The sequence below is a fragment of the Neomonachus schauinslandi genome, chromosome 9, assembly GCF_002201575.2.
Source record: "Neomonachus schauinslandi chromosome 9, ASM220157v2, whole genome shotgun sequence".
Taxonomy (NCBI): domain Eukaryota; kingdom Metazoa; phylum Chordata; class Mammalia; order Carnivora; family Phocidae; genus Neomonachus; species Neomonachus schauinslandi.
Window position 1 is genome coordinate 21,140,607 of NC_058411.1, and position 24,113 is coordinate 21,164,719.

Consider the following 24,113-nt stretch of genomic DNA (forward strand, 5'->3'; position numbering starts at 1 on the left):
TTATTTTTTCAGTTCTGTCAATTTCTGCTTTACATAGTTTGAAGTTCTACAGATATTAAAATTTAGAATCATTGTATCTCTCTGTAGTAATCCTTTTTATCATAATAAAATTTCCCTTTTTATATATAGTAAGACTTCAGGGTTAATATATAGCAGTATATTTATATCTATTTTCTCTTGGTTATTGTTTGCATGTTAATATTTTTATCCTTATACTTTCAGTCTTTCTATAGCATTGTATTTAAAGTATGTCCCTTGTAAGAAGCATACAGCTGATTTTTTTTTTTATTAACTTACCTGGAAATCTTTGTATTGTAGTTGGAATATTAAGTCCTTTTACATTTAATGCAATTAATGTAAATACTGATTATTTGGTGTTAAATCTACTATTTGTTTTAGAAGTTCTTCATTACTTCTAATTTCTTGCCCTTTTTGTAGTAATTTTTTTTTAGATTTTATTTATTTGAGAGAGAGAGAGCACAAGCAGGGGGAGCGGCAGTGGGAAAGCAGACTCCCCACTGAGTGCAGAGCCCAACACAGGGCTTGAGGCAGGGCTCGATCCCAGGACCCTGAGATCATGACTTGAGCCAAAGTCAGATGCTTAACAGACTGAACCACCTGTGCGCCCTTTGTAGTAATTAATTTTTATTATTCTATTCCTCACTACTATTAGCTTGTTAGTTATCTATTCTTTTACAATGATTTTAGCTGTTGCCCTATGGATTAAAACATGTATTCGTTAGGGTGTTGCTGCCGTGAGGAGGGCGGGTGGCAGCGGCAAAGAAAGAAGGAAGACGTGGCAGCAAGCAGGAGTTGGGGACAGTGTCAGCGGTTCAGACTGATGAAACCGTCTTGAAGAACACCCCCTACACTCCCATAATTGGTGCGGATTCCTGGGGGAAGGCCCATGATGTTGACATCTTGCAGGCCTTGATTCTGGATCTTGAGAAGGAGGCTGTGGGACTAGTGATAGCGATGCTTTTTAGGATTGGGGATATTCCCTTCCCCAAAATTTCCTGGAAAATTGACTCATATTAAGTGTGAGTAAAAGGGGTAATAGATTGGAACTCAGGGAAGACACAGAGGTTCCTGTTGAGAGCAACCAGCTAATGATTGCATTTTAAAAGATGATTTCTGTGATTGAGTTGTCTTTTGGAAGATTAAACCTATTTCAAGAGGATTTGGAGCTGGTCCTCGCCTTGAGGAAGCAGTGGCTTGTTTACAAGAAGCCGCTTCTGATCTGAGGATCTACCCAGCCTGCCTAATCAAGGAGAATACTGCTTTTTTATTTTTGTTTTTCCTATTCTACATGTACCAAAGGTGACAGCTGTCCCTTCCATCACTGTGAGGTTGCACTAGGAAATGAAACTGTTTGCACATTATGGCAAGAAGGGCGCTGGTTTCAACAGGTGTGCAGGTTTTGGCACATGGAGATTGACAAAAAATGTAGTGAGATTCCTTGTTACTGGGAAAATCAGCCAGTGGGATGTCAGAAACTAAACTGCGCTCTCCGTCACAACATTATGCTGATGGCCTTTTCCTACCTCCAAACAAAACTGTGTTGTCCACTGTGCCTGAGTCACCAGAAGAGGAAGTGAAGGCTAACCAGCTCACAGTTCAACAGAACAAATTGTCTGTCCAGTCTAATCCCTCCCCTCAGCTGCGAAGTGTTATGAAAGTAGAAAGTTTAGAAAATGTTCCTAGCCCCACCCATCTACCAGTTGTAATCAATGCTGCAGATGATGATGAAGATGATGATGATCGGTTTTCTGAGGAAGGTGATGAAACCAAAACACCCATCCTGTAACTGCCTTCCGAAGTTCATAATGGATTACAGACAGCCTCTGCCCAAAAACCTGGGGTCAATTTGAAACAAGGTGAATGTTTGAATTTTGGAATAAAAACTCTTGAGGAAATTAAGTCAAAGAAAATGAAGGAAAAATCCAAGAAGCAAGGTGAAGTTTCTTCTGGAGTTTCCAGTCTTTTACTCCAACCTCAGCCCATTCCAGGTCCTGAAAAAGAGAATGTCTGGACTATGGTGAGGACAGTAATTCTTTCCAGCAAACAAGGAGAAGAACCTTTGGTAAGACCGAGTCTCACTGAGAGACTGGGAAAATGAAAATTTTCAGTAGGTGAGGACAGCAATCCTCCATTAAAGCATAGCCTTGCACAGAGGTTAGGGAAGAAAGTAGAAGCTACAGAAACTACGAACACTGACAAAGCACCAAAGAAGGCTCACGTTTCCAAGTCTCTGAAGGAGCGATCAGGCATGTCAGCTGCTCCAAACATTGAGGAGTCAGCAGAGAGTCACTAAAGTTGGTGAGATCCATGTGAAGACATTAGAAGAGATTCTTCTTGAAAAAGCTAGTCAGAAACGTGGAGAATTGGAACCTAAACTCAAGACAGAAGGACCTCCAAAAGTTGATAATTCTACTTTAGGAACAAGAAGCCCCTCCACTATCTGAATCAAAACCTTCTCTGAGGTCCTGGCTGGAAAGAAACATTGGCAGCAGGAAGCAGAGAGACAAAAAAGCAAAAAGGATGTAACTTGCATCAAGCTAAAGACCAATAGTGAAATTAAAAAAACAGTGGTTTTGCCTCCTATACTTAGTTACAGCAAAGGACAATCAGAGGAGCCCACAGGTGGAACAGTCTATGCAGGAGGTGCACATCAAGATGCTGGAGGAAATGAAACAGGAGATGGCACTGCGGGCACAGCAGAGCTCTGAGAGCAGCACCAACTCCCAACCTCAGCTTGAGGCCACCCCCCAGGGGCAAGGCAGCTCCTCTGAATCACACACACACACACAAAAACAGGTATAAAAGAAGAGAAGAGGGGCTCCTGGGTGGCTCAGTCGGTAAGCGTCTGCCTTTGGCTTGGGTCATGGTCTCAGGGTCCTGGGATCGAGCCCCACATCGGGCTCCCTGCTCAGCAAGAAGTCTGCTTCTCCTTCTCCCACTCCCCCTGCTTGTGTTCCCTCTCTCGCTGTCTCTTTCTCTGTCAAAAAATAAATTTAAAAATCTTTTAAAAAAAAAAAAAAGAAGAAACTTCAAGAAGGAAGTGAAGTCGCTTCCCAGAGCAGTGTTCCTAGAACAGAGGCTAAAGAGGCTTCAGTAGAGACCACAGGAGTTGGCATCACTAAAATTCAAGTCAAGAGACGTGAGACCATGAGAGAGAAGCACATGCTGAAACAGCTGGAGAGGGAAACCTCACAGAAGGAAAAATCAATTTTGACACCCCTTTGGGGAGATGTAGACTCTTGCAATACTCAGATAGCAGAGAAGCCAGTGCTCACTACTGGGTGGGCATCACACGGCACTGACAGAGCGGCTTCCCACAAAGTCGTCCCAAAAGGCAGAGGTAGAAACCTCAGGCACTGGGGACTCAATACTGAATGTGAGATGTGCAGCACAGACCTTGGAAAAAAGGGGTAAAGCTAAACCCAAAGTCAATGTGAAGCCATCTGTGGTTAAAGTTGTCTCATTCCCCAAACTGGCCCCCAAACGCCAAGGCAGTGGAGGTCCACCCTGCTGTCATTGCAGCTGTGAAGCCACTCAGCTCCAGCGGCGTCCTCCAGGGAGGCCCCAGCAAAAAGCGGCTGTGGCGGTTATCCCATTCCTTTCTGAGGACAAGTCAGTCAATATGCCTGAGATGGAAATAACTAGAGACCCTCTTGTGTTGCCTCCACCTCAGTCCTCTTCAGATTCCTCCCCACCGGAAGTATCTAGCGCTTCTTCATCCCAGATGGCTGCGAAAATTCACCGACTCAGCTCCACCTCAACAAGAAAGCCCCTGCTTTCTGTGGAGGGTGATTTTGAGAAACTAATATGGGAGATTTCAGGAGGCAAATTAGAAGCTGAGATCGACTTGGATCCTGGGAAAGATGAAGATGACCTTCTGCTTGAGCTATCAGAGATGATTGATAGCTGAAGGCAGTAGAACATTTAAAAAAAAAAAATTGGAATTACTTTCATCTATTATAACATTTACCCACGATGATCATTTCTTTAGTCTAGAATTTGTCCCAAATCAGAAGTATACCTCTGAATTACCCTTACATGTCCTAGATTCCTTGGGGCCAGATTTTTACAGTCCCTTGATAACCATTTTGTCCATTCGATGCCATGGTTTAGCATTCTATGAGAAAAATGTTCTCTCTTACACATCTCCACAGAAAAACTGAGAGCGAGATCCAAGTCAAAGGCTGCAAGAGAACCTAGTCACTCCTTGAGGTATTTGTCAGTTTGGGCTTTTTCCCCCCTTTGCTGTAGTATTTCTTTTATGTATTGTCTTAATGTACTTATTAATGTAACCTGAGTTTGAAAAGGATGAAGACCAGCTGCTGCCCCTGCTTTCACACTACCACTAAACAAAAGATCCACTCCATCTGCATTAAGTTGTATGTCTTTTTAAAGATATTTGGAGATTCAACTAAGCTTTAGAGAAGGCTGAGCAGCTCCAGAAGCTTATAATCTGTACATAACTTTTTGAACCTGATTTCCATGCTTCTGCTGCTCTGTAAGCCTCTGGAGAGCAATAGCTAATTTATTATTACTGTAATTTTTTAAGGCTTTAAAGTACCTCAGAGGTCTTCTGAAACTAATTTTTTATTTCTGGGATTCCCTGGATTCTTAATAAGAGATGGTGACATAATGATTAGAGGAATTCTTTTTTTAGCATGAAAGTTGTTCTTTCTCTTCTTCAGTACTTGCCTTCTACTGGCATTGAATTATCACAGGGATAAAAATTGGTTAATTTTTTATTTCTAACTCTCCCAGCAAACTCCTCTTGCCCAGTATTTATTTGGTACCCTTTAACCACCAGAGGGGGAAAAAATTAACTCTAAGCTGCCAATGTTTATCTCTGGACTGTAGCAGTACACTGAATTATAATATAGCAGGGATTGTTGAGATGCTCTGGGGTGTACTGCATACCTTCCAGTTTTCTTAATTTCTGAATTGAGTTTTCTTTTCTTGATGTCAGTCTTTTTCATATAACCTCAAGGTTTAGACTTGTGAAGGAATAAGTATGGTGGGGGTAAGAGTCTTGAAAGGAGACATATTGTACATAATCAGAAGGAAAAGGAAAGAAGGACTTGTCCATTTTTGATATTTTGCTATAGGTGGCCAGTTTTGTTTCTCACAGGGAAATCTGATCCACCTGTCATGTTGGCTCCTAAGGAATTGCTGTTGTAAGTGGCTCCTCAAGAGTTGAAACTCATGTAGCCTTTTTGGGAATATGGAAAAGGAAAAAAGCCACAGGACTGCCCATTCAGTCTTGGGAAGATCTGGATGATTCTGCACAAGCAAAAATGACTTGAAACTTACATATAGACACCTCTCTACCAATCCATCTTCAGCTGACTGAATGTTGTATAATAGCCCTTCTCCAAAGTAGGAGTGGAATGTTCTGGTTTCACCAGATTTTCTACCAGATGGACTTCACAGATATATTCAGAGCATTCCATCCCAAAGCAACAGAATATACATTCTTCTCGAGTGCACATGGAACATTCTTCAGAATAGATCAGGTCAGGTCTCAACCAGTACCAAAAGACTGGGATCATTCCCTGCATATTTTTGGATCACAATGCTTTGAAACTTGAACTTAATCACAAGTGGAAGTTTGGAAAGAACTCAAATACATGGAGGCTAAAGAGCATCCTACTAAAGAATGAATGGATCAACCAGGAAATTAAAGAAGAATTTAAAAAATTATGGAAACAAATGAAAATGAAAACACAACTGTTAAAAAATCTTTGGGATGCAGCAAAGGCAGTCCTAAGAGGGAAGTATATAGCAATTCAAGCCTATCTCAAGAAACAAGAAAGGTCTCAAATACACAACCTAACCCTACACCTAAAGGAGCTGGAGGAAGAATAGCAAATAAAGCCTAAACCCAGCAAGAGAAGAGAAAAAATAAAGATCAGAGCAGAAATCAATGAAATAGAAACCAAAAGAACAGTAGAACAGATCAACTAAAGTAGGAGCTGGAAGAATTAATAAGATTGATAAACCCCTGGCCAGACTTATCAAAAAGAAAAGAGAAAGCACCCAAATAAATAAAATCATGAATGAAAGAAGAAAGTTCATAACCAACACCAAAGAAATACAATTATAACATATTCTGAGCAACTATATGCCAACAAATTAGGCAATCTGGAAGAAATGGATGAATTCCTAGAGATGTATAAACTACCCAAACTGAAACAGGAAGAAATTGAAAACCTGCACAGACCCATAACCAGCAAGGGAATTGAAGCAGTAATCAAAAATCTCTCAACAAACAAGAGTCCAGGGCTGGATGGCATCCCAGGGGAATTCTATCAAATATTTAAAGAATTAATACCTATTCTTCTGAAGCTGTTTCAAAAATAGAAATGGAAGGAAAACTTCCCAGCTCTTCCTATGAGGCCAGCATTACCTTGATCCCAAACCCAGACAAAGACCCCACCAAAAAGGAGAATTACAGACTAATATCCCAGATGAACATGGAAGCCAAAATTCTCACCAAGATACTAGCCAATAGGATCCAACAGTATATTAAAAGGATTATTCACCACTACCAAGTGGGATTTATTCCTGGGCAGCAAGGGTGGTTCAACATCTGCAAATCAATGTGATACACTACATTAATAAAAAAAAAAAGGACAAGAACCATATGATCCTCTCAATAGATGCAGAAAAAGCATTTGACAAAGTACAGCATCTTTTCTTGATTAAAACTCTTCACAGTGTAGGAATAGAGAGAACATACCTCAGTATCATAAAGGCCATGTATGAAAAGCCCACAGCAAATATCATTCTCAATGGGAAAAACAGAGCTTTTCCCCTAAGGTCAGGAACACGGCAGGGATGTCCACTATCACCACTGTTGTTGCAGATGACATGATGCTTTTGGGAAAACCCAAAAGACTCCACTGCAAAATTGCTAGAACTCATACAGTACTTCAGCAAAGTGGCAGGATATAAAATCAATGCACAGAAATCAGTGGCATTTCTATACACTAACAATGAGACAAAAGAAAGAGAAATTAAGAAGTTGATCCCATTTACAATTGCAGCCAAAACCATAAGATATCTAGCAATAAACCTAACCAAAGGTACTCAGAACACTATAGAACACTCATGAAAGAAATTGAGGAAGACAAAAAGAAATAGAAAAACATTCCAAGCTCATGGATTGGAAGAGCCAATATTGTTAAAATGTCTATGCTACCTAGAGCAATCTATACATTCAATGAAATCCCTATCAAAATACCATCAACTTTTTTCACAGAGCTGGAAAAAACAATTCTAAAATTTTCATGGAACCAGAAAGACCCTGAATAGCCAAAGGAATGTTGAAAAAGAAAACCAAAGTTGGTGGCATCACAATCCTGGTTTTCAAGCTCTATTACAAAGCTGTAATCATTAAGACAGTATGGTACTGGCACAAAAACAGACACATAGATCAATGGAACAGAACAGAGAACCCAGAAATTGATCCTCAACTCTATGGTCAACTCATCTTTGACAAAGCAGGAAAGAATGTCCAATGGAAAAAAGACAGTCTTTCAACAAATGGTGCTGGGAAAATTGGACAACCACATGCAGAAGAATGAAACGGGACCATTTCCTTACACCATACACAAAAATAGACTCAATATGGATGAAAGACTTAAATGTGAGATAGGAATCCATCAAAATCCTTGAGGAGAACACAGGCAGCAACCTCTTTGACCTCAGCCACAGCAACTTCTTCCTAGACATGTCTCCAAAGACAAGGGAAACAAAGGCAAAAATGAACTATTGGGATTTCATCCAGATAAAAAGCTTCTGCACAACAAAGGAAACAGTCAACAAAACCAAAAGACAACCTACAGAATAGGAGAAGATATTTGCAAATGTCTTACCAGATAAAGAGCCAGTATCTAAAATCTTTAAAGAACTTATCAAACTTAGCACCCAAAGAACAAATAATCCAATCAAGAAATGCGCAGAAGACATGAACAGACATTTCTGTGAAGAAGACATCCAAATGGCCAACAGACATATGAAAAAATACTCAACATCACTTGGCATCAGGGAAAGACAAATCAAAACCTCAATGAGATACCACCTCACACCAGTCAGAATGGCTAAAATTAAAAAGTCAGGAAACAACAGATGCTGGTGAGGATGCAGAGAAAGGGGAACCCGCTTACCACTGCTGGTGGGAATGCAAGCTGGTGCAGCCACTCTGGAAAACAGTATGGAAGCGCCTCAAAAAATTGAAAATAGAGTTACCCTATGACCCAGCAATTGCACTACTAGGGATTTACCCCAAAGATACAAATGTAGTAATCTGAAGGGGCACCTGTACCCCAATGTTTATAGCAGCAATGTCCACAACAAACTATGGAAAGAGCCCAGATGTCAATTAACAGATGAGTGGATAAAGAAGATATGGTATATATATATACACACACACAATGGAATACTACTGAGTCATCAAAAAAATGAAATCTTGCCATTTGCAATGATGTGGATAGAACTCGAAGATATTATGCTAAGTGAAATAAGTCAGTCAGAGAAAGACAATTGTCATGTGATTTCACTCAAATGTGGAATTTAAGAAACAAAACAGGATCATAGGAAAAGGGAAGGAAAAATAAAACAAGACAAAATCAGAGAGGGAACGCCTGGGTGGCTCAGTCGTTAAGCGTCTGCGTTCGGCTCAGGTCATGGTCCCAAATTCCTGGGACTGAGCCCCACATTGGGCTCCCTGCTCAGCGGGAAGCCTGCTTCTCCCTCTTCCACTCCCCCTGCTTGTGTTCCCTCTCTCGCTATGTCTCTCTCTGTCAATAAATAAATAAAATCTTAAAAAAAAAAAAGAAATCAGAGAGGAAGAACAAACTATAAGGGACTCTTAATCATAAGAAACAAACTTAGGTTTGTTTGGGTTGGGGGATGGAGTTACTGGGTGATGGACATTGGGGAGGGCGCATGATGTAATGAGCAGTGGGTACTATGTGGGACTGATGAATCAATGAACTCTACCTCTGAAACTAATAATACATTATACTTAATTGAATTTAAAAAATAAATACTAAAAAAATGTATTCATTCTTTATAAAAATCTAATATAAGTTACTACTGTTAACATTCTCAGACAACTCAAAGACTTTAGAACACTTTAACACCATTTATAACCCTCCCATCCTTTGTTTATTTGTGTATTTTAATTTTGAGGCTGTAGCTAGTCCTTGCTTTGCATGGTTCCAATATGCATAATATGAAGTTACCATTATTTAGTTAAATTTAAATAATATCTGGTCCTGGCAACATAGTTCAAGTTGTGGCTACCATAATATATTAACTGTGAATAACTGCACAGAGTACAAACTTTGCTGTTAGCTCTTCAATATGTGCATCAATATGTAAATAACAAATGCATATCGTGATAGGTGACCAATTATACCACTTCTTTCAAAGTCATTGGTGATTGGTCACTGAGCATCTGTTATTCAGTTGCCTCCTTGTCTTCCAGTGATAAACCCATATGACATTTTATAGAAATGGATAATTGAAAGAGGGAACTGACCAGCTGAGATGAAAGAGCAGCAAAGAAACAGAATGTGATAATGCTGGAAGTGAAATTTGAATTATATGTAAATGGAGTCATAGGAGAAATAGCTGACCTCGTGAATGTTAATACTGCCACCGTTTGAGAGACTCTAGATATTCAATCAAAAGAACTTAGTGAAGGCAAATTATTGACATCAATGAGAAAAGTGGTTGCAAATAAAAGGATGAAGATGTCCCAAAAGAAATGATGCTGATAAAAAAATCACATTAAAGGAACTCTTAGAAATATTTTATGACATTGAAAGAGCAGAGAATTAAATTTTGGAAGCTGATCCAGATCTAGAAAGAAGTATGACAATTTGCCAAGACATTGATATGATGCTCTTGCAAGTTACATAGCAAAGAGAAAAAAGGCATGCACTATTCAAACTACACTTGATACATTTTTTTTTTTTACAATGAAATAAAACATTTTAGTTCTAAATGTTTTTAAAGTTTAAAATTACAGTGTATTGGGGCACCTGGGTGGCTCAGTTGGTTAAGCGGCTGCCTTCGGCTCAGGTCATGATCCCTGGGTCCTGGGATCGAGCCCCACGTCCGCCTCCCTGCTCAGTGGAGAGCCTGCTTCTCCCTCTCCCTCTGCCTGCCACTCTGCCTACTTGTGTTCTCTCTCTATCTCTCTGTCAAATAAATAAATAAAATCTTTAAAAAATAAAATAAATTTCCAGTGTGTTAAATATCAGTTTACTATTTTTCCTTTCCCTATACATTTATAACCAATAGAAAGAAAGGTTTTACTGTTTTGATAAAAACTTTTAAAAGTCACAATCACAACTTTTTTCACTGATTATTAAGATCACTTTGCATAGTTTCAGCATGCAGTTTCATGATCCTGCACCATCATGCCGTGCAAGGATTGCCTATATTTTAAGCCCAGTAAGATATTTTTTGTTTTGTTTTGTGTAGCCAAGGTTCCTTTTTATTTACCTTTTCTATTGTTTTTCATTTCCTTCTGTACTTCTGTGCTACCATTTAGCATTATTTTCCTTTAACGTTAAAATTCCCTTTAGTAGGTTCTTAATATGAGCCTAATGGTAATGAATTCTCTTGATTGTTATTTGCTTGAAATGTCTTTCTTTTGCCTTTAATTTCAAAGAATACTTTTGGTGGGTTGGCAGGTATTTACCATTGTTATTTTTGTTGTTCTCATTGTAGGTATCTTTCTATTGATTTTATGGATCCTATCTTTTCTGTTGAATGAATAATCAGCTATCAATCTTGTCGCTACTTCTTTGAAAGTTTGTGTGTATTCCCCCCCTTGGATGCTTTTAATAATTTTCACTTTGTCTTTGGGTTTTTTTTCTAAAGATTTATTTATTTATTTTAGAGAGCATGCAGGGGGGGGGGGAGGGGCAGAGGGGGGAGAGAGAGAGAAAGAGAAAGAGAGAGAGAGAGGAAGCAGACTTCCCACTGAGTGGGGAGCCCAACGTGGGGCTCGATCTCAGGACTCTGAGATCATGACCTAAGCCTAAACCAAGAGTTGGACCCTTAACTGACTGAGGCACCCAGGCACCCCTACTGTGCCATATATTTTTAAATTTTCTTTTTTCCTCCATGCTGCAGGCTGGATATATTTGTCTGACTTATCTTCCAGATTACTAATTCTCTTTTGAGCTGTGTCTAATCTGTTGTCAAACTCATGTGTTTAGATTTTATTTCAGTTATTGAATTTTTAAGTTCTTGTTTTGATTTGATCCTTTTTATAGTTTCTAATTCTATTTTGAAATTCTCTATCTTGTCTTTAAAATTTTGAATATCTTAATTTTAGTTACTTTAAAGTCTGCGCCTGATAACTCCAGTACTCCAATATTTGAATCTTCTGTAATCATTTTCTGTTGTTTGTTTTCTTCTCTTGATTTTTTTCCATATATTCTTGTTTTGTTTTGTTTTGTATGCCTGTTATTTTTATTGATTTAAAGCTAGGCTTTAGCCTTCATGAGGGCTGATCTATTTCCCATTATTCCATACTTCTGGGATGAAGCTTTTTAGGGATCCGAGTTAAAATCTTGTGATGTTTGTTTACAAAGGAGCCATCTTACTTTGTAAGCCCTGAACTCCAGTTTTTGGTTTGCTAGCCCTATGAGATTTCCTAAACTTCTGTTCAACATCAGTCTCTCAGTTATTGCTTATAATTCACAGAATACCTCAAGAGGAAAACAATCAAATGTTGTTTTTAGGATTTGCTTCTCTCCCCTTAAATCCACTTAAAGATTTTTTTCCCTATCTATCTTCTCTAGTTACTTTCAGATAATGATTGATCTGATGTAAGCTTGCCTGCCATAGCTGGAAGTAACATTCTGAGCCTCAGTGTCCTTGAAAGCAGTATAATATAGAGAATAGGGTAAGAATTTTTGAGTAAGACATTTAAGGTATAAAAATTCTGCTCTTACCTCCTCATAACTGTGTGACTAAGGAAAACATATATATCCTCTATGAATTTATGTTTTTCTTATATAAATAATGGAAAAAAATAATCTCTACCTGATAGGTTTGTTTTTTGAGCCTTAAATGAGGGGGTTAAGTACAGAAAAAAATGTTTAGTATAACATCTAGAACATAGTAAGATTTCTTTTTAAAGATTTATTTGAGAGATAAAAAAGTAGAGGGAGGGGCAAAGGGAGAGAATCTTTCAAGCAGACTCCCCACTGAGTGCAGACCCTCATGGGGGGGGCTCGATCTCATGACCCATGAGATCAGGACCTGAGCCAAAACCAAGAGTCAGACACTTAACTGACAGCCATCCAGGTGCCCCTAGAACATAGATAATACATATTTTTGTTTTTTCAAGAAAATAATTAATATTTCATAGTATTTCATAAAATTAAATGGCTGCTTAGAAGAATGTAATGTGATTATGTACAACTTTTAATTGATTGTAATGTACTAGAGAAATAAAAACAGAATAATTACTTATGAAGTGCACTGCCTGGTTTTAATGTGCTAGGCACAGGATTACATGCATTATATCATTCAATATTTATACTAACCATATGAAGTTGAAGCTCTTATTACCCTTATTTTACAAATAAGGAATGTGAGACTAGGAAAGATTACATGATTGTGCAAGGTTAGGTAGTGAATGGGCAGAGAAGCCAGGGTTCAGATCTAATTCTAACCAACTCCAAGGCCAGAGTTCCTAAACCCACTTCTTTTCTAATCCCTTGAAACTACATTTCTCTTTCCTAATTGAGAAAAAATGTTAGATTTGCAGAATCTTGCACAGTCCTGGAATCAAGTCAGTAGTCAGTAATTATTTATTGACTCATCGACATCTACACCAATGAAATCTGCTGACACAGTAGTAATAGAATGAAATGACAATTTAAGAAGAGAACTTCTAGTTTTGTCTTTACCTTTCAACCATGGAAGTGGAATTTTGGATGGATTAACAAAATGTGAGAACCAGTTAAGAATTTAATCATAAATGGAAGTTTTGACCCATGGTCAAAAACCCAGCTGTTACAACCATCTAGAGCCCTAGAATTATCAATCAAGACTGGCTATGGTGGAATCTATGCTGCACTTTTCATTGTACTTACATGTGGGTCATTTTACTCAAATTGTAGAAGGAATGTGATTCCAGCCGCTGCAGAGTTGCATCTATTGACAAGTAGCTGAGTGTCACAAAAATATAAAGCAAAGTAGAAAGTTAGGTTGTGAATGCCATACATATCTCAAACATTAATCTTAATAAAACTTCTTTGTCCAGGGCTTCCCAGATCAGGCAACATGATTTCTCCCTAATTATGTTAAAATTAGTTATACTTTTTTCAGATCCCGTGATACCTGAAAGCTTCCCAATTCTTTAGGTCCTATTCATCTCTAAGGTTTCACTCAACTGATACTTCCTTCAGAAGCTTTTCCTGAATTTCCCAATTAGGTCAAATTTCCCCTAAGTATACCTCATTACACCAAGAACTCCTTTCACTAATTATCACAGTGCAACTGTCTTATTGTTTGGATAATATTTGATTTATGTTGTCTGATTAGGCTATATATTCTCTGAGTTGGAGAACTGTGTCTGTTTTGGGTGGCCTTTGAATTTTGAGTGCCTTTCATAGTGTAAGGCATGTAGTAGACTCTCAATAAATGTGTTAAGGTAATGAATGAATGGGTGAATAGATGAGTTACTCAAAATAGCAGAAAATGAAAGACATTAGAAAAGAACACAAGAATTAAAAAAGAGGCATTATTAATGGAGTATGTGATAGCATGGGATTAGAAATACAGTTTCAGAGATGAGAAATCTATAATTCTCTAGTGGAACATTCCATAGGGTGGTGACTACATATCCACTCAAGACTTTTCTTCTTTATTTTGATGAAGCAGAAAATTCAAGATTTGTCTTGAACTTTGTAAGCAAAAGATAACTCAAATAAAAGTTTTAAGTATGAAAAGAGAAAAGAGAAACTTCTAAGTACAACTTGTCAAGAATACATAGGGAATATTGTTTCGAAGAGTCTCCACAAATTCTATTCCTGTAATGAGAATGACTAATGCAGCCAAATTCAATGATTGTTTTTTATTGAGAGGCATCTCTGATATTTGGGAAAACTAAGAATTAATAAATGGTATCCACTTGTAGTCACAGCAGAGATTCTCAACCCTGGCCATAGAGTTGAACTACCCAGGAAGCTTCTAAAATTTACATATGTTCAAGACATAATCCAGGATAATTAAGTCAGAGTTTACGAGGGATGAGGTGCAAATACTTTTATTTTTAAAATGCTTCCTCAATGATTCCAATGTGCAGGCAGGGCTGAGGACCACTCATCTATAGTTTGAATTAAGTCTGTCAGCAAAATACTTTCATTAATACAATGTTTATGAGAGGAGTTCTGACTGTTCCATTTGAGTTTCTGCCATGGTCATTGTGAATATTCTAATGGTCCTGTACTTTCTGTTTTGATTTATCTATTCTCCAAACAATTATCCTTTATCAGGTCCCCCAAGCCATTGCCACTTGTGGATAACATTATGTAAATTATTTTGATCCAAATATATCTTTAACGTAGTGGAAACAATGGAAGACATTGAAAAGATTAATTTATTGTGTGGAAATTGCAGAGATTTATAATGGATGAAGCTGAGCCATCTGAAGGACAAGGTTAATTTTGAAGACTGCAAACTTGTTTTCCTAAATATTACGTCATACCTATTGCTCTAAATTTTCTACTGAATTTCTTAGTTTAGAAGGTGAAGTTTTCTCAAGGGGTTACTGGGATGGTCATTCTGCCCATGTCATAATAACTGAAGTTCCAGTTCTCCAAATGAATTATACATCCTCAAAGGGCTCTTACAGCTCAGTTGTGAAGACAACATGTAGGAACCATTTATTCAGTGGGATGAAAGAAGTGATTCCCTGCTTGCTTATCCCATTTTTATAAACAAGAAAAATCAGATCCCACCTCTTCCTCAAATTTCTTCTTTAGCCTATAAGTCTTATGTAATCACTAGGGTGACCATATCATTTATCATCCAAACTAGGATATTTTTGTGAGTTACACAGGCTGCTATTAGTAGTTATACCTGAATAATAGGTGGAAATTTGTCCTGTCCCAGGCAAACCTATCTAGGATCACCCAAATGATTTCTCTCTTGCCCCCTAGACATACCAGATATTTAACGATTACTTACGTATATCTGTATGCTTTCATTCAACAGATATCTGTTGAATATTTACTCTATGTCAGTAAATGGGCATTGACAAAACAGATCTGTTCCCTAGCTTCAAGGAACTCACAGTAGTGGGTAATATAGGTAAGTAAATGGGATTAACATGTAGAGTGATGAGTGCACTAATGTGGTTCAGGGAACACTTAACCAGACTGGAGAATCCAGCATAGTTTACATGGAGGAAGTCTCAACAAGGCCTTCAAATCTGCCTGGGTGTCCTGGCAGGAGCCAACCCTCCCTCTTTTATTGCCCATCACTTTTATTTTAAACCTCATATTTCTAACTCTTCACCCTCAATATTAGCAGATTATCTTTTAATAATTTGTAGAAAAGACTGAAACCTTGAGATAAGAATTCCTAGAATTCTCCACCACGGAGCCTATTAATTTACCTGTATCTGCCTCCACCCTTACTATTACTTTCTTGTGACAGTATACAAGATGACAATCTTCCTGTAGCAAGTCAATTGCTCTATTTGGATACCATCCCTTCTTGCTTTCTCAGGGACCTCATGCCTTAAAGTTGTTTGTTCTTCACTCTCCTTAGCCTCTCCCTCTCTACTGAAGCCCTTCCCTGGTCTCAGTTACATCTGCCTGTTTATGACTCTCAAATCTCAAAAAAACCCCTACGCGAGTCTTCCCTGAGCATCCCCCATACCCAGCACTTCCAGTCCTCCTTACTCTACTTTGCTTTTTTCTTTTTACCATATCCATTATTCCCTTCTAAACTAGTATATATTTATTATGGTTTTGTTTATTGCCCATTTCCTTCCATTCAAATGTAAACTCCATAGGGGCATCAATCTTTGTCTGTTTGTTTCCTGATGTATCTTCATCTCTTAGAACAGAATAAATATTTGTCAAATGCATGAATAAAAAATTATGTCTGTGTCCTGATGTCTGCTGGACATAGCTTGCTTGATGCCTCAAAGGCACCTCAAATGACATGTGCCCCAAATTGAACTCCTAACTTGCTCCCTGACCCTCCACAGCAAATCCACAGAAAACTTCTCTAGTGCAGCAAATATGCTCATCAGCTACACACATGTCCTAGTCAGACACTTGGATGAAATTCTTCTCCATCTCTCTCCACCTCCAAATCAATCAACTTTCCAGTTTGTTGGTTCTCTCCTATTTATTTCTCACACACAGCCACTTTGTTTTCCCTCAACCATCATCACTCAGTTCACAATCCCCTCTTCCCCAGGACACTGCATCAACCTCCTCACTAGCTTCCTGTCTCCAGTCTTACTCCATTTGACTCCCTTTCTACAGCACAGGGGAATGTTTCTAAAACACCTGATCTGTCCCTTTCCTGCTTATAACCACTCAGTGGGTTGGCCCCTAGGGAAGATTTCAAACTGCTTTACATGGTTCACAAGGCCCTGAACTTGTTTATTCCCTGGTTTCATTTTTCTCTACTGCCCTTCTCCCAGCTTAAGCTCCAGCCTCAACAAATTTATTTTAATTTAACCGACAGCTCAGCTTTTCCCTTCTGCTTGGAACTATCTTTCCACCTCCCCCCGCCCATCCCACCACCCAGATAATGCAGATCAAAAGTTAGGTGTCATTTTCTCCAGGAAGCCTTCCCTGACCACACTTTCCATCCAGGTAACATGCTTCTTGTATGAGTTCTATAGCACTCTATGACTGACCCTATCATAGCACTATCACTCTCTTAGGAATGAAAGTGGAAGCTGTATGAGTATTGTCAGCTGTTGTATGTGAAGCATCTAGCAAAGTGCCAGACACAGAGTAGGGCTCAATAAATATTTGTTGAATGAATGAATAAAGTAATTGTCAAGCTATTGGGACATCCAAGTAGAGGCACCAAATAGGTAATTATGTAGGAATTGAGGGAAAAAGAAGAGCTAAAGAGGAATTTGAGGTGTTTAGCTTATAGGTCACTAAATGGTCATGCCATTAAAGGGAGAAGGAAAAGGAACAGTTTAGCAGGAAGATGATGGGTTTATTTTGGATTTGCTGTTTAAAGTGACTGTGGGACATCAAGATGATGATACTTGGAAGGAAGCTTTTATTTTTATTTATTTTTAATTTTTTAAAAGATTTTATTTATTTATTTGACAGACAGAGACATGGCGAGAGAGGGAACACAAGCAGGGGGAGTAAGAGAGGGAGAAGTGGGACCCCCACGGAGCAGGGAGCCCGATGTGGGGCCTGATCCCAGGGCCCTGGGATCTTGGCCTGAGCCGAAGGCAGACGCCCAATGACTGAGCCATCCAGGTGCCCCAGAAGGAAGCTTTTAAAGCAGGCCTGACTTGTAGGAACAAATCAGGGCTGGAAATGTTCATTTAGGAATTAGTTGTGTTACATAATAGTGAAGCCAAAGGAATGGGAGTGTTCCTTCAAGGAGAGGAGGGTATAAAGGAACTGAGACAAACTAAAGAATGAATTGATCTTTAAAGAATTGAATGAAATGAATAGGAAGCTAGGAAAGGAGACTGAGGAAGAGTAGCTAAGGTAAGATGTTAAAAAGAAGGATGACAGCAATATCCAGGAAATCAAAGAAGACAAGAATTTGAAAAAGGAAACACTGGTCAGGAAAATAAAAAACTGCAGAGATGTTTAGCGGGATGGTTTCTCAGCTTCAGCATTGCTGACATTTGAGACTAGAAAATCCTTTGTTGCGGAAGGATATTCTGTGCCCAGTAGGGTGTTTAGCAGATCCTTTGCTCTACCCAGGAGATGCCAGTAGTCCCCTCCTCTAGTAACAACTTAAAATGTCAAATCCCCCTGAAATGACACAATAGACAATAAATGGTCATGAAATGAATGAATTTAGCCCAAATCAATACAGGTTGTTCCTGGTTGTATTGTCATTTAGTGTGCCTGAATTATCTTCATTGCTTGTCAGAATCCATTAAACAAAATAAGGCCCTGGTTCATTTCATATACAGTTATACTCTTGTCAACTCAATATGGAAGTCCTTTTTATCCTTGCTCTTGAGTGTATAGCAATTCAGTTTTCTAAGGTTTAGAATTATTTTTGTGTGTGTTTTTTTTTTAAGTGAGAGAAGTCTGACATCATTACCTATGTTTCTGACAAAATGTAAACATTTTCCTAGTGGTAAAATCAACTTTTTGGTAACTAGGAGAGATGGACTAGAGATCGATATATAAATCTGTTTATGGGGGAGATTCCTGGCTAAGGTTTTACCACATCCCAAGATACATTAAAATACATTGAGAATTATTAAATTCTCAAGACCAAATTTGCCTTAGAAAGAAAGCATTTAGGAATTTGGGATTAGAGATGTCACAAAATCAAATAAACATCTTGTACATAAATTTTTCACATACATTGGAGATGTAGATATTGACTTATACAAGTACAATATATATCAAGTATTTGTCTTGATAAAACACATTTAAAAAATAACATGGCACAGTTGCAAACTTTTATTTATATTTTAAAAAATGACTTACATCCTGGAAATATTGGGCAGATTTGAAAATGCAAGACTGGGAATGGTTTTCAGATGAGTCTCTGTAAACTTCCTGTGAAAACAACATTTACACAATTAGAGTTTTAATCATTGGATTTTTATAATAAATCATCTTAATTACAAACAATACATTATTAAAAGCATGCTGGTCCTTATGATATATATTTTATCATACATAATCAAGGAAAAACAAACATACAGTTTTCCCCCAACAAAACAAGAATTGAGAGTGAGATTCAAATGCAGAAAATAAAACTTCAAACATCATTTTTGAATTTGCAGTGAACTCGTATGCCTTGTTTGACATCATATTCAAATTATTAACTGGAGGGCAATATAACATATTCATAAGTTTATTAGGACTACTGAATACACATCATGCACATGTCAATGGAAATGTCTTGGAACACCATTGGAATATATATGAAGAGCATATTAAGAGCATTAAATGCATGTGATATATCTTGAAGATTAAAAATAGTGGTATGGTTACAATCTTTTTGTCCAACCAAAGATCTCTTCAGTCATTACCTTGAGCTTATCATCTACTTGCTACAGTTTGAAATAACTGACTGACAAGGAGCTAATTCTCTTGTGACATCTTTATCGCATATGCAACTTAAAGGTTGTGGCTTTTCTTCCAGTTTGCTTTTTTGGATACTTTTCAGAAGGCCGAGATTATTTTCCTTATAGGTAATAAGACATCTTCATGCATTTCAGGATGTCTGTCCACCAAGATGTTCCTTTTTTTTTTTTTTAAAGATTTTATTTATTTATCTGTCAGAGAGAGAGAGAAAGAAAGGGAGAGCACAAGCAGGGGGAGTGGCAGGCAGAGGGAGAAGCTCCCCACTAAGCAAGCAACCCAATGCAGGACTCCATCTCAGAACCCTGGGATCATGACCTGAGCTGAAGGCAGACGCTTAACCAACTGAGCCACCCAGGCATCCCGAGTTGTTCCATTTTTGACTTCCTTTTTTTGATATTGCAACTGCTTGATAGAATCCTGTAGGGAAGAAGGTGTCCCAACTCACTTTGCAAAAAGACAATGCCTCACTACACTTACCATCTTCTTCATGGGTCTGTTTTTGCCATATAAATATGAGTAATCACATATCACCCATTTACTACCTTATTTAAAGATATTAGACTAAAATTGTGTGTTTCCGTTCTAGGCTGCAGGGTTTTTTTCTCAACAATCTATTTCCTTGATCTCTGAATTCTTTGAACTATTAATTTTTGCAGTCATTGAAATGCATTTGGAACTTCTGGTTTCTGGTTCTGGAAGCCTGGAAGTCACTTCTCCCTCTTAACAATAAGTAAAAAGCTGAACAGATTGAACAGACTGAAAACTCAACAACTATTCTAGGAGAAGGGAAGACACAGGGCAAACTGCTCTTCCCAAGACAGCCAGGCAAATGAAGGTAGTCCCCGACTCCCAGAACAGAGACTGATGTGTGGAAACCACAGGGAGAACCAGTGTCAGGGTAGGAAACCTATACTGGGATTGATGAATTGCTGGAGGCACAGTGCTGATAAATTTCCAGGGGGACCTGGTCATAGGGAGACCTCCACAATTTTGTAAGATTTACCTCCAGGAGCTCAAACAGGTTCTAATGGTAAGCATTAGGAAAAAAAAAAAATATCCCCTTGATGTTTCTGGCAAAGGGAGGGGAAAAGGAAACATTTGGAAATATACCAGAGCACACAGTTCTTACCAAGGGCTGCCCTCAGGGGACACTATTAACTGGAGCCTGACCTGGGAACAGTCCTGTGCTACTAAGGGGAGAGAAAAAAAAAAACTGAGAAACACTGGTAAAGTTCAGAGTCTGGAGGCACAGGCTCACTAAAAGACTGAGACCTAATCACAAGACTATAGAACACTTCCCCTCCCCCAACACCTCACCGTCACATTACTAATGGCCTTATATTTATAGCAGTTCCTTTTACCCAGTGTATCATGTCTGTCTATCAAGAAATATATCTGCCTAATCGATGCATCAGCAGGACCAAATTAGTTTATCACAGGATCTATTAACTTGGGGGAGGGGAGGTGATGTGAATGACAAAAGGGTAAATTGTTAGCTCTTGGTGTTTCAGCATAAAGCCCAATGCTGCCTTAATGTTTTCAAAAATTTAAGTCCCATAAATTACCCACCCTTCCTCATAGGTCTCCCACTTACATTCCCTTAATTGGATTGATTAAAAGCTGTTGGTCCAGATCCAAGATTCTGAAGTTAAAAAAAAAAAATGAGAACAACAAATCATTCGATTAAAATCTCCCAGGAAAATTGGGCCATGCCAAAGGAAAACAAAGGATAAAATACACACCTGTTGGGTATCACCCAAGGAGATTGAGTTTCTCAAGCTCAAAGGTAGTCCTATGTATAGAGCATGTCCTAAGGCATGGATCTTGAGGGCATACTTATCATAAGGCGCACATACTAGGTAATGTGGACCTACTTTGTAACTTTCATTGGGTAAAAATTGAGGGGTTTATTTGTGTTCAGAAGAAAATGACATATTTAGAAAATTAATGTAAGTTTACAATGGTATCTAAGAAGTCTGACTTAGAACAGAAATCCATCTAAATGCAATTTAATAGACTTTGAGTAAAAGATTCAAGATTCAAATAATGTTTATATCCTTTCCCAATGTACGAATTTCGGAAATATATAATTCATGTTTCTTGAATTCTCTCTGTCACACACATATAAACACATACACACTTAAATTTTTAACAAAGATCTTTTCCCTACTACTGATTAAGTTACATTTAATGGAGTTCAGGGCACACTATCCCAAAACATGGTAACTTAGCATATTGAACATTTTAAGCTGGAGGAATTTGAGAAACAGCAGGTGTAGGAAGGACTCTCTGATCCCTCTTCTTCTCTGAAACAAGTCATAAGACCCTCTTGTGAGAGGTGCCCTGACTATAGCCTTATCTCTGAAAATACCAAAGGAACCTGAATGAACAAACCTTGCTAAGCTTCCTTCAGTTCATTACCCTTAGTTCATACCCTTTGGTTCTATCACCATGACTTTCCATTCTTCCTCAAACCAGCATAAAAATGCTCAGGTTTAATCACTTCTTTGGGTCTTCATTTCTTTATGAAGGCTTTTGTGACACATGAAAAAATTATATTAAGTAAATTTTTATGTTTTTCTCTTGTTAATCTGTCTTTTGTTACAAAGCCCCAGCTGAGGAACTAGAAGGGTAGAAGGAAAAACATACTATTTTCCTCCCCTACAGTTTCTGGTAATGGGGATTGGATAATAAAAGGCTGGGATACGCCACTCACCTTGGACACTGCAGCAGAGGTCTGGGACAAATGACAGAAAGCCAGTAGAAGGTAAGAATTCTTAACATGTCAGTTTCCTAGATATCTGTCTTAGTGCTTAGTAGAGAGAGGAATGTAAATATTTCTCCTTGCCCTTTCCTTTCCAAATTCAGGTTAGCAGGAAATAATATTTGTAAGAATTAGTTCTTTGGACTGTGACCCTTGTGAGTTTAGTTTTAAGTACCCATTGTATATTGATCCTTTCCCTCCAGGGACAGGTATTGCTTTCCTGTTTGTTTGGGTTTTTTGTTTTGTATCCTGAGAGCCTTGCTTGGCTTTTTACCTGCCAGGATATGCAGGTCATTGGTTACCTTTTAAGAAAGTTGCCTAGGAAACAAAGATTCTGTGTTTTATCAAAATAATTTCTTGTGCTTCATGTTGTCTTTATTAAGTCTTTTTATTACTTAAGAAAATCTAACCTTCTTAATATTAAAAGAGTGGACGGTTTTGTTCACAACTGTGTAACCATCTGTATTTGCCTTTAAAATGCTTTATCGTCACTCTGGCTAAATAGATGACCAGGATCTTATTTAATTAAGTGTTCAAATCTTTTGACATATTTGACAAATTTCCAAAAATCAAATTCTAAATAAAGTCTTTTCTAACTTTGAACTAACTTTGAGCTTTTCCAGAGGATCCCTGCAAAGCAGACTTAAAAAGAGCCTATATATCCAATCGTCTTTTCTTGTTGCACTTGTATAAATAATTAGGCCAAGTTTAATAAGACTAGATTTATTTTTGCAAGTAAAAATAGTCTTGGATTGTCTTTGGTAGAAATGGAGGTGACTGTAGAAAAATGTTGTTTCAGTGAAAAAGTATTACCTGCCGTTGTGAATGTTCATTATCTTTGAGCTATTTTTCATCTTCTTGTAAATTGGATCCTGCCGTTTTTGCATTTTGTCAGTTGTTAATGTATCCAATGTTTTTCCCACCTTCCTGACTTGGCATCACCAGAAATAAAAACTACCTATTTCCCAAAGTCCTATAAGCTGAAGCTGGATGATGATAAAAACTTTTAGGGAATCACAATAACAGATCATGTATGGGCACTCTTTGTACCTATGGCTGTTTAGGTCACCCAAAAATTTCACCAGAACGCCCAGTGCTATCACCAGAGATACTCAAACTACAAACCCCAAATTTTATCAATCGTTACTGCCTGTCCTTACTACCTTACCCAACGTCTAGAAATCTTGACTAACTGCCCTCTGGATTCAAAAACTGAATTTATAGTTTGTTGGAACCATTAACTTTTGTTTTACTTTTATTTCCTCAGAAATGTCCCTCCTTAAATGCCTGATTATTAATACCATTAGCCTAACTTGGGTGGGTACTCTTACTCTCACACATATCACCACCTTCTGAAATGGAACAACTCTTTAGGACTGACCTATTCCTAGGATTGAGGGACTGGTTCACTGGGATATGGGATGATCTATCAACTAAGTTTCTGGACTGTCAAACTTCTTGGGGAAAATTTCAGACAGGAGAATAATGGGGTTCAGAATATGCTACCCCAAAATATGATACCTTGGCCTATTTAATATTTTAAGCTGGAGGGATTTGAGAAACAGCAGGTTCAGGAAGAACTCTCTGACCCCCCTCTCCCCGCTGAAGCAGGTCATTAAGACTCTCATATGAGAGGTGCCCTCCCTGTATCCAGAGGAAAGGAGCAACCTTATTTCTGAAGACAGAAGGATGCCAAGGGGGAATCTGAACAAGTGGGCCTTGCTAAGTTTCCCCAGTTTACTATCCTTAGCTCATGCCCCTTTGTCCTATGACATTTTACCACCACTTTACATTCTTTATCCAACCTACCGTACAAATGCATAGGTTAAGTCATTTCTTCAAGTCTGCATTTCTTCATAAAGGCTCCCATGTCAGGTAAAACTTACATTAAATAAGTATGTATGCTTTTCTCTTGTTAATCTCTCTTTGGTTATTGAGCCATAGCTGAGAAGTTAGAAGGGTAGGAATAGATGTTTTTCATCCTCTACACAGCACAACATGTTTTACAAGAC

At 38.2% G+C, this 24,113-nt stretch overlaps 1 protein-coding gene across 1 annotated transcript in view; it reads right to left on the reverse strand.

The window, feature by feature from the left end:
* TSHR (thyroid stimulating hormone receptor) overlaps positions 1 to 24,113 on the reverse strand; it is a 153,885-nt gene that overhangs the window by 51,131 nt on the left and 78,641 nt on the right. Inside the window, exons 2-3 of the mRNA XM_021679616.1 lie at positions 18,732 to 18,803; positions 13,149 to 13,223 (exon numbers count right to left, since the gene is read on the reverse strand). Coding sequence (XP_021535291.1) covers positions 13,149 to 13,223; positions 18,732 to 18,803 — 147 coding nt within the window. The remainder of the gene's footprint in view (positions 1 to 13,148; positions 13,224 to 18,731; positions 18,804 to 24,113) is intronic.